The 13,656-nt window shown below is 49.6% G+C and overlaps 1 protein-coding gene across 3 annotated transcripts in view; it reads right to left on the minus strand.

Moving 5' to 3' along the window:
* Window positions 1-1,758: 1,758 nt before the first annotated feature.
* PRR29 (proline rich 29) overlaps window positions 1,759-13,656 on the minus strand; it is a 28,793-nt gene continuing 16,895 nt past the window's right edge. The window contains exons 4-7 of one of the 3 annotated variants that reach the window (XR_003092630.1): window positions 8,884-9,083; window positions 7,305-7,375; window positions 6,414-6,719; window positions 1,759-2,758 (exon numbers count right to left, since the gene is read on the minus strand). Coding sequence is in view for 2 of the 3 variants with exons in the window: in XM_006017866.2 (XP_006017928.1) it covers window positions 6,688-6,719; window positions 7,305-7,375; window positions 8,884-9,083 (303 nt within the window). In the remaining variant the exon portion in view is untranslated. Of the gene's footprint in view, window positions 2,759-3,567; window positions 6,720-7,304; window positions 7,376-8,883; window positions 9,084-13,656 lie in introns of those variants that run through there. The other 2 variants (XM_006017866.2, XM_025196856.1) reach the window with 2 other exon arrangements.

A 13,656-nucleotide genomic window follows, 5' to 3' on the forward strand; every position in this document is an offset into this window, starting at 1 on the left:
GGTGGAGAAGTTGCAGCCAGGGGCTGCCTGGGTGCTGCCCTGTGCCCAGCTCACAGGTCCCTGTGTGAGCGCACAGCGCCAGCCCAGGCTCGCTGTGCCGCCTCCTCTTCCTCCGCCTTCTCCTCCTCCCTCCCTGGCAGAGGAAGCCCCTTTTTTTTTGCTGGATCCGGGCTGGGAGCCACTGGGCGGGCTTGCAAGGTGTGGCAGGGCCTGGGGCGGGGGGCTTGGGTGGCCTGGGTCCCTGCCCCGTGGTTGCTCCACCTGTAAAGCCCGGCACATGCAGGCTGCAGCATCACGGCCCTCGCCCAGCTCCTCCTGTGCATCCATTAGAAGCTTTGTGCATCCATCCTGTGTATCCATAAGAAGCTTTGTTCTTATAACTCGAAAGGACCCCATTAAAGGTGGAAGCGTTGGGAAGTTCTGTGGCACCCTTGTAAGATTCTGTCTCATCCAGTCTGACGTCTGGTGTAACACAGGCCATAGAATTTCACCTGCTGAATTTCACCGCTTCCTGTGAGGTCTTTGAATATGGCTCCCCGGCCCCCAGGGTGATAAAAAGTTCATGATCCAGCCCCACATTCAAAAAGGTTGGACACCCTTGCTGTAAGATCTGTGGCTCGAGTGGTTCAGACCTTAGGAATCAACCCAGACCAGGAGAGCTAGATCTGGATGAGGCTGAGTACTAGACCCATTGCCCATTTCCATTCATCTCCTCCCCATCCCCTTCAAGTAGGTACCCAATAAGGAACTTGCACACTGCTCTCATTCCAGAAATCAGGTTGCCTCTGAAGCTAAGTCTTAGAGAAGGGAAGGGGCTCACCAAGGTTACACAGGGAGTCAGTGATGGAGGAAGTAAAACTAGCAGTCCTGACACTTTCCCCATCACAGCGGCTGCTTCTGCTACAGACAGAGGATCCCCAGTTGGGACCAATAAATTTCTCACTTCCTTTCCCCATCCATTCCAAGCTGTGATCTTAGGGAACCAATGAGCTCTGTATGACTGTGGCAGAATGATGTCTCTGTCTCACCCCAAGCTCTGCTATTAGGTGGATGACCAATCTGACAATTTGATTACCATGGTCACTGCAGAGGGCTGACCCCCCTGGCCCCATTGGTTTCAGGTAACCCTGAGTTGTAACCTGAGCTGGATACATTCCTGAGGTAGGGGGGGAAACCTGCTCCCTCTGCCTACATGACTGGCCTCACACACCTGGGTGGGGGGTTAAACTCCCTATTGTTCTAAGCAATGTCATCTGGGAGGAGCTAGAGATCCTGCCAATGTCCCCAGCAACCAGTGTTGCATTTCAAATTGGTTGGCTGGCCGCCAACAGCTGCTGGCCTTCATTGGATCAGGTAAATGAGGTCATAAGGTATCTATATAAATTAAGGACTGCCCGGGAGGTGTGGGGAGCAGTTATGATGAGGATTTTCAGAGCAGCTGGACCATTTGAAACTTGCTCTCTCTCTTGAAACTCATGTTCAATGATCTGCTTGCCTCCAGAGGAAATCTCCACCTGGCTCTGGATGATAGTTGTGAGTAAGCTACTTGAGTTCTAACTAGAGATATAGCTTTCAGTAACTCAGATGTGTGGTCAGAGGCTACCATGCCACTGTTTGCTCTAAGGTATTTCTCTGATATTGCTCTACCCTGTACCCTATTCCAAACCTACTCCTTGTAACCAATAATGTCCTCCTCTGTACCTAGCATAGGAGACTTATTGGGAAAGGGTCTAGATTATGCCTTGGGGTCCCCTTGGTTTGGCTGACTAAGGGAGACAGCCATTTGTGCTTCAAACTGAGGGAAGCACCCCAAGTTCTTGCAGTGGGTTGAGAACCCCTCAAGGACTATTAGGCCTTTGTTTCCCAGGGGGCATAGGGCCAAAATCAGTTCAGACCCTGGGTGGTGGTGGCATTACCCCCAGGCTTGTGGGTGTACTCCAGGAAGGGGGTTGGCTGGACATGAGGTGCCCCCAAGGAGGCACTTGGAGCCTGAAAGGTGGTTGGGTGCAGTGAGGTGGGTGGCTAAGCGCAGGAGCACTCCTTACTGGCCTGCTACAATGGCATGAGCTGCTGCATTGGTCCAGTCACTTCCAGGCCAGTGCAGGAAGGTATCGGTGGCTGGGCCTCTTGGGTTCTGCAGGAGTCCCTTGCCTTTCCCTGCCTCTTGTTACTGCACCCCTTCTCCCAGGGATGTACACTGTGCCAACAGCATCAGCTCCTCCCTGCTAGAATGATCTATGAAAGATTGGTGGGCTCAGGCAGGAATCCCACAGCCTGGATAATTACAGCCCCATAATTAGTGACAGTGGGGCTCTTGATTTACAAAGCAAATTCAATGGAGCAACCATGCATTTTATAGACCTGAGGGGAACTGCAGGGACCAGCACTGCATGGACGGGGAGGGTGCCACTAACCCTTCTGTGTACCCCAATGTATGGCAGCACAGCTTTTTGGGGGCCTAACACAGTGCTCTACATTGTGTTGCTAGGCCTAGAGGAGTGTTGTGCTTGCTGCACATAATTTCAGCACATCATGAGGTACCTCCTGCCCCTCTCTTTCTTTTGCTCTGCCCACCTCCAGCAACTCTCCAGCTCCAACTCCAGCTCCTGCTACAGGTCATACTCCTGGGCCCCCTTGTATGCAGACTTGGTCTTTTAAAATTGACTTTTAGAATATGCTTAACTCCAGAAGTATTTCACTGCACAATGAACGAGATGCGAAAGCAGGGGTGCCAGTTGTCCATAAATTTAAGGACAGTCTGAAAAAAAAAAAAAAAGGCTGTAAAGTCTGTAAAAATGAGCTATCTGTGAAAACTAAGAAATGGTCTGAACAAGACTGGAGGTTGAAGGACAAACAGAACACAGCAGCACCACCTGGTATCTGAGCAGGAGTGTAGCACTCTACAGTGAGCTCTGTCAAGGATTAAGTCCCACAGAAGCCTTCATAGTCCCCCTCCCCACCTCGCCAGCCATGTACTGCTGCTGTTGCATCCCATCACTGTATCACAGGTAGAGGAGGGAGTGGTATAGCTGGGATGGAGCTGCAGGACTGGGGGTGGGGGTGAGGCATCAACTGAGGTGTGTTCAGGGGCAGGGCAGCATGTTGCAGGGATGTAGCAAGAGATAGCAAGGTGTGTGGGTGAGTAGGAGACCCCTAGGGTGGGAGCAGCATGGTATAAAATCTTTGCTCTAGTCAAGCAGGGGAGCTAACTCAAGATTTTTTTTTTTTTACTGACAGTCTGCAAACTTATCCCCGACAACCAAACTTTTTACTATGGTTGGCTTTAAACTCCTACATTTGAAACCAGGACTCGTTGCTGCCATCAAGGGCCTGGCAGAAAGGTTGCATTTACATTATGTAAAACAAAGGTTGCATTTACATTATGTAAAACATATCATTCAAAAAGAAAAAGTTGGCAGTTTGTCAGTAAAACAATTTTCTTGGGTTCACAACCCTGTGCTAGAGGGTTTAGTAGATGTGAAGGTCTACAATGATGACAATAATTTGGGAAAGTAATGCCATTGAACAACAAGAATGACTGAGAAAATTATTGGATATTGCAAGAGCTAACAACCTTAAACTGACTAAGGACAAATGTCAGTATAAGACCATAGAAATACCATATTTGGGCAAGTAACTGACCTCAGAAGGAATCTTACCCAACAACTTATAAATCTAGGCCATACTGAACATGCCTAAACTTGACAACAAAAAGGGAGTTCAAAGATTGCTATCAATGTTGAATTATGGCAGCAAGTTTATGGCTAAGTACGCAGCTCGCACAGCTTATCTGAGGCATCTTCTCAGCAAGGGCATGCAATGGGTCTAGATGTCAGAGTATGAAAGTAAATGTGATGATTTAAAACACATATTGACATCAGCAGCAGTGCTACAATTTTTTGGCCCATTAAAAGACCCCAAACTCTCCGCAGATGCCTCAAAAGATAGATTGGGAGTAGTACTATTACAGCATCATGGAACTGATTGGTTGCCAATCTCATATGTATCTAGGTATCCACAGCCAAAAAAAATTATAGGCAGAAATTGAAAGAGATCTTTAGCTTGGCTTATGAATGTATAAAATTCCATGATTTACTATATGATCATTGTAGAAACAGATCGCTGATTGAAAAATTTATCAAACCACTGACTGAAAAATTCAAAAAAAGGACTTGGAGATATACCACCAAGGATCAAGTGACTACTTCTGAAATTGCAGAGGCATGATAGATACAAGTCCCAACCTGGACACAACTCAGTGATGGCAGACACACTTTCAAGAGCATTCCCTCTGTCAAACAGTCTATAAGCTGATGATCTGGAATAAACTGTAACCATACCTGTGAACATAATTAAAGCATCATGCAATGTATCTTCAGGCATTTGGGATGAACTGGTGATGGAAATGGATAAAGATGCAACATTGCAAAAAGTGATGCAACCAATAAGTTAAGGAGGAAAAAATTGCCCTGTCCCATTTGCATAGTCTCAATATAAAAATGAACTCTCAGTGATCTCAAGAGTACTCATGAAGGGTATACAGGTTATGATTCCTGGAGTGATGAGAGAGAAAATTTTGGAACATATGCATGAAGAACATCTGGGAATGACCAATTAAAAAAGGAAAGGCAGAGATGTTGTCTTTGATCTTGGATGAAGAGTGATACTGAAGGCCTGGTCTGGGGGTGTGGAATGTGTCAAAAGTACAGGGATGCCAAGCATGAATAAGCAATGATACAGTCTGAGCAACTTATGATTCCATGGGACAAAGTGGGAATTGAATCCTTCAGTTTGGGAAGACATGACCATCTGATTATAATAGACTACTATGTTAATTTCCCGGAAGTAGTGATGTCCGCTTGAAGATACCACAGTGACAACAGTTGTCAAACATGTTACATTTATATTTGCACACCATGGACTTCCTAGAACTATAATTACTGGAAATTGACCATAGCTCAAGAATAGGAAATTTCAAAAATTTGCTCAACTTTATGATTTTCTTTATGCGACATCCAGTCTCAGATACCTTCCAGGCAATGACTGGATTGGCAGAATATGGAGTATGTCTTGTGAAGAACATGCTTAAAAAAGCAAATGAGGAAGGAAAAGATTCCTACCTGGCACTACTGAACTTCAGATCTATGTAACTGTAATCTGGAAAGTCACCTGTGGAACTTCTCTATAACTTGAGTCAGATGTTAATGGTGACAGAGGAATCTGTTGATAGTACAGAAAAGACTGGAAAAGTACAAAGAGAAGCATAATTACAGTATAAAAGCAAAGCCACTTCCAGAGTTAAAGAAAAACAAAGCTCCGGTATGAATCTGGCAAGATGGACACTAGCCAGTTAAAGCTACAGTAATCAAAGAAGAGTCAATCACTCATACTTGGTCATCATGGATGAAGGGCAAATCTTAAAGGAATCAAAGATACCCTCTCAAAATACCTAACAATGAGAATGATACAAGTGAAACAGCAACAAGACACCAGCTGAAACAAATTTACAAGTTAACCCAGAATGTGACCAGGAGACTGAATGTTCAATTGTAGACAAGAACAGAGACAGAGGGGCTGCAACACAGCAGAGATGGAAGAGTGCTGAAATAGCCAAAAGGCTGGTTGAGGGATATTTGTTTGCGTTTGTGATAGTTATTGTTGTAATATTATTAGTCTAGTTAGGCTCTCGTAAGAGGGGAAGATATGACATAAGGTAAGTCCTCCTGGATATACAGAATGTCCAGGAGTGTGGTATCCCATGAGACCCTGGGTGAGGTCACCGGGAGCTTCTGAATGGCAGAACAGAAGCAGGCCAGCCACAAGACATTTGCAAGGACAGCAGTAATAATCTTACCTCTCTACTGTAAATAGCTGTAGATATGTTTCTGGATATATTAAAGAATTGTTTCCACATTACAAGCCTCAGGATACCACACTCTGGGCCTTGTGTTGCCTTCTGTTGACCTTCTCATGGCCAGATATTACCCTAGTCCTTTCCTCTGTGGCTGGCATTTATTGTCCAGCTCACCTGCATGCAATACATGGAGAGGCCTTCAGAGGACATGGGGATACCCAGGTCTAGCCCACCCAGCTCATTCCTTCCTACCCCAGAGCCATGCCAGCAAGGCCATGGACATACAGTCAAACAGCACCCAAAAATAGCTGACACCTGGATATCATATCTCTGATTTTACTGTGAGATCCAGTCCAGGACACCTGCATTGTCCCTTGGGGCTGGAAAACACCCTGCTGTCCTCCACCACCACAGCCAGGAACTAGAGATCTGATTGACCCATCACCAGGGCAAACAAGCAAGTCTATTCCATAAGGGGAAGGACATTTTCCCATGTACTTGCAGCTAATGGTATCAGGCCTGGGATCATAGCTGTTGTTGTGTAAAGAAATGGCCACACCTTGGAAGCAACTGGATGATGAAGTGTCATCCTTTTTTGTAAATTGTTCAGCTGATAGAAATTCCAGACAGACTGTCTGGTCCCCTCCGTCAGGACAAGGTTAATGACAGGAGACCATGTGTCACAAGACTTAATTCAGTTAGTGAGGGTAATAGCAGTCCACCAGGGCCAATCTCAGGAGCTCCACCAGGCCTCAGATGCAGTTGCATCTGGTAGAAGTCCAAAGGGATAGGCAAAACTGGAAGTGCCGGCGATGGGTGGATGTCTCAGAGGCTCACAACTTCCCCTCAGCGAAGTCATAATACTCTGTGAACAGAAATAAGATAGTTGCATGGTGAAATGGGATAGTCTGTGACCTTGTTTCTCAGAGGTACTGCTATCCCAGGTGTCTGGAGTTGCAAAGCCAGAGTGGCCCCAGTGCTGCGCACTGAGTTGCCCACTGACCAGAGGGATGATGGGATTCAGGCCAGAATTATGAGGCATTAGATAAAGGATCCAAACTGACACAAGCAGGGAAGGCTGCAGGGTTATGGTACAGTCTGGAGCTAACCTGTTTAATAACACTACCCCTCGGGCAAGGTGAATGCTGTGTAGACTTGAGCTGACCCCGTGATTCGAGTCAGCTACAGGATGTTTAAAGCTCAGGTTAGCATGTCAGAGAAGGTGGAAAAGGACAGTGACTGGGAACAACCCAGGGACCCAGGGCTTAAGGCTAGGCACAAACCTGAGGTGTCAGGCCTACTGAGCATCCATGGTGTTCTGGCAGGTACCCATAAGGGAGTGAGGCAGCCACAAGTACTTGCCTCTGAGAGGGGGCCCGTACATGTCTGAGGGCAGGGAATTACCCCTGCCCAGGGAAGGAGCTGTGCTGCAGCCAGGCCAAGGCCCTACCTGAGGCAGGCGGGATATCAGCTCCCACTGTCCCAGTGGCACTGGGTGGCGGAGGCGGAGGGACCACTAACCTGCAGGAACAAACAGAGGGCAGGAAGTGAATGGCAGTCTCGGGGGAGAAGGTTCCTCCCTTATGCCTAGTAACAAGCCAGACAGCAGTGTCTTTCAGTTAACGGAGAAGGTTCCTGCTGGAGCCCAGGAAACCGAGTTTTCCTGGGGCATACCTGCAGGCACATGGAGTAGTGAAGCCTTGTTGCCATTGCCCCCTCCTGTCCTGATGCTCCTGGGACCAAGGCACTCCCTCCCTCTCTGCTAATTCCATAAACCTATCAGCCCACTTCCAGGCCCTTGCACTGCCCATGCGTAAGAAAGAGCCCCAGGCTCTCTGTTAGCTTAGTAGAATAAGCAGTCCAGCAAGGGAGCTCTGTAGGCTGGGCAGGGGGCAGCAGCTGCCAATTGCCAGGGCAGCTGGGATAATGAAGTAATTAGCAGCCAGCCTGGGCAGTCACCCGACCAGATGTAGGCAGGGTCTGGGGTGCATATAAACCTGGGCCTTGAGGGGGCAAACCACATTAGCCCTAGTCACCGCAGAGTTAGGAGCTTCTGCCCAGGAGAAGCACCCAGGGGCACTGACCAGACTGCTTTGCTGCCTGAGTTGCTCCCAAGGAGCCATGCTGGGAGGTGTGCTGGCCCTAGAATGAAAGGGTTGCTCTCTTAAAGGGGCAGAGGGCAGACAGCAGTGTCCTTCCGTTAACCGAGAAGGTTCCTGCTGGAGCCCAAGAAACAGAAAGAGTTTTTCTGGGGCATACCTGCAGGCACATGGAGTAGTGAAGCCTTGTTGCCATTGCCCCCTCCTGTCCTGCTTCTCTTTTGCTTATCTTACAGCCCAGGGGCTTATGTTAAATTATGACTTTCCCCGGTGGATTGGGATGAGGCTATAAGGGGAGGAGGAAGCCTCATTAGTGCCCAGTGAGGGCGCAGTCACAGAAGGGCCAGGGGCCCAGCAACTGGAAGGGACAAGTGAAACTAGTACCTCAAAGCCAGATCCATCCCAGTGTGCCTAGGCTAGCAGGCCTAGCTAGATTAAAGGGGCAGATGATGAGGAGGCTGAAGCCCCAACAGATGGACAGTGTACTAGTAACACCTGCAAGGCATGGGGTGTGGTAAAGGGAAGGTTTCGGAGCCGTGCAATTAGCCCATAAGGCTCTGGGTGACCAGCCAGGCACAGTTGCTTACGGGGCCTAGCTAGGGACTTGAGACTAGAGGCCCAGCCAGGGGCCTGGGACCAGTGGGACTGAGGCCCAGCAAAGGTCAATGGGCAGTCTCCCTATTTTATTTCCATCAAGGCATGGCAGAAGAGACAGGGAGGGTACCCTAGGGGCAGAGCAGGGCATGGTTGCTGAGCCACCAGGGGGCGTCATGGTCACCCTGGCACTCCAACATGTTACACTATGGCAGCAGCACCTCTTCTTTCTACAGCCAACAACCTGTCTCCCTGGCTCAGTGCATCTGGTAGCAGCTCATTCCTCAACATGTCCTACTGCTAACGCCTCACTACAGCTATGTCCATTTTACTCACTCATTGCGATTTCTTCCCACTGAGGCAGGGTGTTGGTCCAGGCTGAGGTGCCGTACAGAAGGATGTTTCTGTGGCCGGGCCGGGGGCTGGGCTGGGAGCTGCCATGGTGGAATGGGACTGATGCTAGGGTAGGGAGGATAGTGGTGGTGGAATACCAGGTCTGCTTCATCCTCCTTGATCTGCAAAGGGAGCAGGCTCATCTGCAGAGACAGAGGAAAAGACAGAGCTGTGCAGTATCCCCAACACCTTGGTGACTCTCCCTGGGCACTGGGCCTTGAGCACTGCCCAAAGCTTTGCCTCACTCTTAGCATCTCTCACGAATTCACTTCTGAGCTTTCTCTTCCCTCTCTACTCTGTTCCTGTGCCCTGCTGTACTCAGCTGGTCTTGCCAGCCCCTCAGAGCCTCATATGACTGGAGACACAGCTTTTATGCCATCTCAGGAGGCTGCAGTAAACTCATCAGCTCCTTCCAAATCATGTGGATACACTGTTTGGGGACACTGGAGCCCATGAGGGCTAGAGAACCAGGAGGAATCCCTGGGTCTCTAAGTCTGTCTGTCTCAGAAAGGAAGTCTCCTTTGCGTTCACTAGAGTGAGTCCTATCCCTACCGTGCTGTGCTGGTCACTAAAGACACATACCTTAGTAGCTGCAATGAGAGTTCACTAGGCTCTTGGGAGTTAGGGTGGGTTCTTAGGTGAGGCACTGAGCTCTGTAGGCCTTCAGGGATCACTGTCCTGCTGCTTCAGAGACCAAGGGTCTGAGTGGCCCCTTCTTCAGATGCCACCTATACTGCCAGCAGGTCAGGCTCCTCTATTATGTAACAGGAGGCAGAGTAGGCCAACTCCAGGCTGATAGAGGGGTAAGGGGTTGTGGCCCATTCAAAGCTCTGCAGCGAGTGAGCACTCAGGATGCAAGATGATGAGTTCTGATCTCCTGCTTCATTCAATAACGGGATGTGCAGTGTCTGAAGCAGAGTCCAGAAGTTCCACACTCCACCCACCTTATGGCTTGGGCAGTGCATATGGAAGGAGCCAGAGGCCTTCTCTTGGGTATTTCTTGACTTTTGAGCACTTCTAAGTGCAACCAGGATGTTGGCTTAACATAGTTCTAGATGGGACAGACCACTCCCTCCAAAGCAGCATGAACAGATGAGAGGAAGGATGGGGTTGGGTTCTGTGTGCAGAGCCACTTTCCTGACAGCTCCATGGGATCTAGACTTAGGCACTGTAACAGGGAACCTTAGCCCTGTTACGAGGAGGCAGGGCTGCCCCTTTAAGACCCGAGTCTATAGGAACACCAAGCACCAGGAAGGTAGGGATTAGTAGCCCAGCTACCCAGGCCGGTCAGCTGGCAGGAAGGGGTAGGCCTCTGGGCACATATAAACCCCAGGGCTGAGGCTGGCAGGAGGGGTCTCTGGCAAGCTGCCTGGGGAAGAAAGCTCCTGCATGGCAAAACTAGCTAGGAATGCTGTGGCTGCTGGCCAGACTGTTGCTATGACTCATGAGTCTCCAGGAGTCTACAAGGTACCCAGAGCTGGGAGGTACGCAATACTTGAGGAGCAGTTTGGGGTTTTAAAGAGCCAGAGTGTGGTTTGTAGGACTCATATTATGTTATAGCCCAGGGGCTCATATTTATGTTGTTGTTTTATCTGGTGGACTGGACTGAGGCTTAAGGGGAGGAGGAGGCCTCATTGGGGCACACTACTGTGCAGACCCCAGCGCCAGGGGGTGCAGTGACAGGGGGGTGAGCAGACCCCAGTGCCAGGAGGCGCAGTGATGGGGGGTGCAGAGACAGGGGGAATAACAACAGGGGGTGAGCAGACCCCAGTGCCAGGGAGCGCAGCAACAGGGCGTGAGCAGACCCAGCGCCATAGGGTGCAGGTCAACATCTATATACCATCTGCAAGGTGTGGGCCACCGTGTTGGGGAGGCCTGGAGTGGTGGATAGCAACCCCTAGTGTCAGGGTAGTAAATGGGCAGCCTCCTGCCTGAGTAACATCATAATTATTGCTCCATCAAGGCATGGCAGATGAGAGGTGGGTGGGTAGCCCAGAGACAGAGGGTCAGGCTGATGTTAGACAGGCCTTGGAATGAACTCCTGTCACAGGCACCATGTTGTAGGGGCAGGGAGTGGAGATAGGGATTTCACTGTACAGTGTTAACAACTAAGTGACTTAAGTATTTATACATGAGGCCTTTTATACCTGGCTAAAACCAGGCACAGTAGAAGCCTACTGTTGAGGTCTACCAAAGGCGCCATTCATACCACCTAGGCCCAGACAAGCCCATTGCAGAGCAAGCAGTTTGAGGGCTGGGGCACAGTTTCTCCTCACACTTCCCTAGGGATGCAAATGAGTTTTGTCCAAGATGACTACATTATAAGATCGTGAGGGTTGCCAGTGATACAAAACTGGCAAACAGAAAGAGATAAGGGCAGCATGATTCTAGAGCTGTCCAGACTGCTTGGTAAACTGAACTCACTTGAACAGCATGAGCCTTAATGCAGCCATGTGCAAGATCAGACATCTAGGGATAAAGACTGGGCTCAATGAGTGATGGTACATTGAAAGGCAGTTACTCCAAAGGGATTAAGAGTTGTGGTGGAAAGTACTTATAGACTAACTCCCAGGGTAATACTGTAGCTAAAGTCTAATGCAGTGATTCTCAACCAGGGTATCACAGCTGCCTGCGGTGCCTTGAGATCCTTTCAAGTGTGCCATAGAGTGCCACACAATGCTAGCAGTGCTAGATGTGTAAACATGATTCACAAGATATAACAAGAGATTTCAAATAGGAATCCACAGCGTTAAAAACATTCTGACTGGTTATGTCTTTCTGAGTTCTTTGCTATGGAACAATTATCCTATTATTTTTCTGTAGTAAAAAAGGGAATGAAAATCAAGATCTGATATTTTCTAAAGGGTAACTCAAGCCTAAAAAGGTTGAGAACCACTGGTCTAATGCAATGTTGAAGTGTACATAGGCATAGGTTACATTGTTGGAACACAGGAGTGGAAGGGGCTGCCAGGGTGGGGGTGTTACCTTTTTCCATAACACAGGTGAGACCATTGCTAGACACTGCCCAATTCTGGTGTTACACTATGTTAACAAATTGGAAAAGGCTTACAGGCCTGACGATGCCTGGGAAATCCATCTCACTCTGAGAAGCTACGAAATCTCAATGCAACAAATATTATCAGGTAACTGAATCAGCCTCTTAACACCTTCCCTGGGCGGAGTGAGCTATATCCAGCACATCTGCATCTAGGTAGGTTTTCATTGGTTCGTTTGTTATTTTTACCACAGCCATTGGATATGTCCATCAGGCAGGGGCCTACCATGATCCCATAATGCGTATATTCTGTTGCATGATGCACATATTCTGTTGAGTCTGGTCTGTCAGGGTAAGTGGGATTTCCTCAGCTGGGGTGTTCAGTGGGGCCATACCAAGTTCTAAACCAGATCGGTGTATTGTCCCCAGTGCAAGTAATTTCACCAAAAATGCTATGGCTTTGTTCTCATATAACGGACCCTTTTACTTCTCAGCATCCCGTCTGCTTGCTGTTGTGACAAAACATAGTTCTTCACTCCCATTAGCTCAGCAGAGCCAGCCTGGCCAGCAGAGAGGACACTGGCGTGTGTTCCTTCCTGTGCGTCTGTCATGGGCCCTAACAAACAGTCCAGCCTGGGCTAATTGCCTAGTTGGCCTAACATAGTTAAGGACTCCAGCTGGCTACTGTCTGGGCCTTTTGACTGGCTGCTTCTCCATTCATCTCTGGCTATGACAACAGACTCCAGGCCACCTAGCAGTTCTGCTTAAGGTCTGCTTTTTAAGCTACTCTGCTCCTATGTTCATTGACATTCCTGACCCTGCTTGGCTCTGTTCTTTGATCCTGGCTTGCGGATTTTCCCTTGGATCTGGTAATCTGCCATCCTGTTCTGGATCATGACCCTACCTGTGTTTTGGACTCTGTTTCTGGATTTCCCTTTGGATCTGGTAACTTGGTCTTTGATTCGTGCCCCTGATGGGGCCTGTGGTTGCCTTTTGCCCTCCCTCAGTGATCTAGCTACTGTGTGGCTGTGACCGCTATCTAAAGATAGACAGGGCTGGATTAAGCATAGGCAAACTAGGCCCATGCTTAGGGCCCTAAGTGAAGAAGGGGCCTGTGGCAGGGCACTGTGGGCACCTGCCACTTCAAGGGCCTGGAGCTAGCAGCTGCCAGGTGCCTGCTGAGGGCGGCCATTTTGGATCTGGGGCTGCCCATATAAACAGGGCAGTTCTGCTGCTGGAGGCCCGGCAACAACACTGCCTGGCTGGAGGGCTGCTGGGATCATCTGGAGGTAAGGGAGGAGCTGTAGGGGGGGGTCAGGAGGCTCCGGGTCCTGGGCATGACCTAAAACTGCCCCCTGCCAGGAGTGGGTGGCCTGGTGGGGCTCCCAGGGGCACGGGGGGCCCCAGGAAATGCCAGGCCAGTTACCACCCTGGTGAAAGGTGGGTTGGGGTGCCTTAACCCCTAGCCCCCACAACTGGGTGGGTTACCCCTTGTTTGGAGGGCCTGGAGGGTGGACCCCTGGAGAGAGAGAAAAGGCCATAGACTCAGGCCTGTCTGGACTTCCCCTGACTGGCCCACGCTGGGGCCCGGAGCGGAAGGGTCGAAGGGCCGGGGGCCACCGCGAAGAACGCCCAAGAGCCAAGGGCTTGGGGTTTCAGCTGGCCTGGAGGTGGGCCAGGGCTAGTAGCCGAAGGTCCTGGGGGGACCACACATGTAAGGG

This window comes from Alligator sinensis, unplaced genomic scaffold, assembly GCF_000455745.1.
Source record: "Alligator sinensis unplaced genomic scaffold, ASM45574v1 scaffold444_1, whole genome shotgun sequence".
NCBI lineage: Eukaryota > Metazoa > Chordata > Crocodylia > Alligatoridae > Alligator > Alligator sinensis.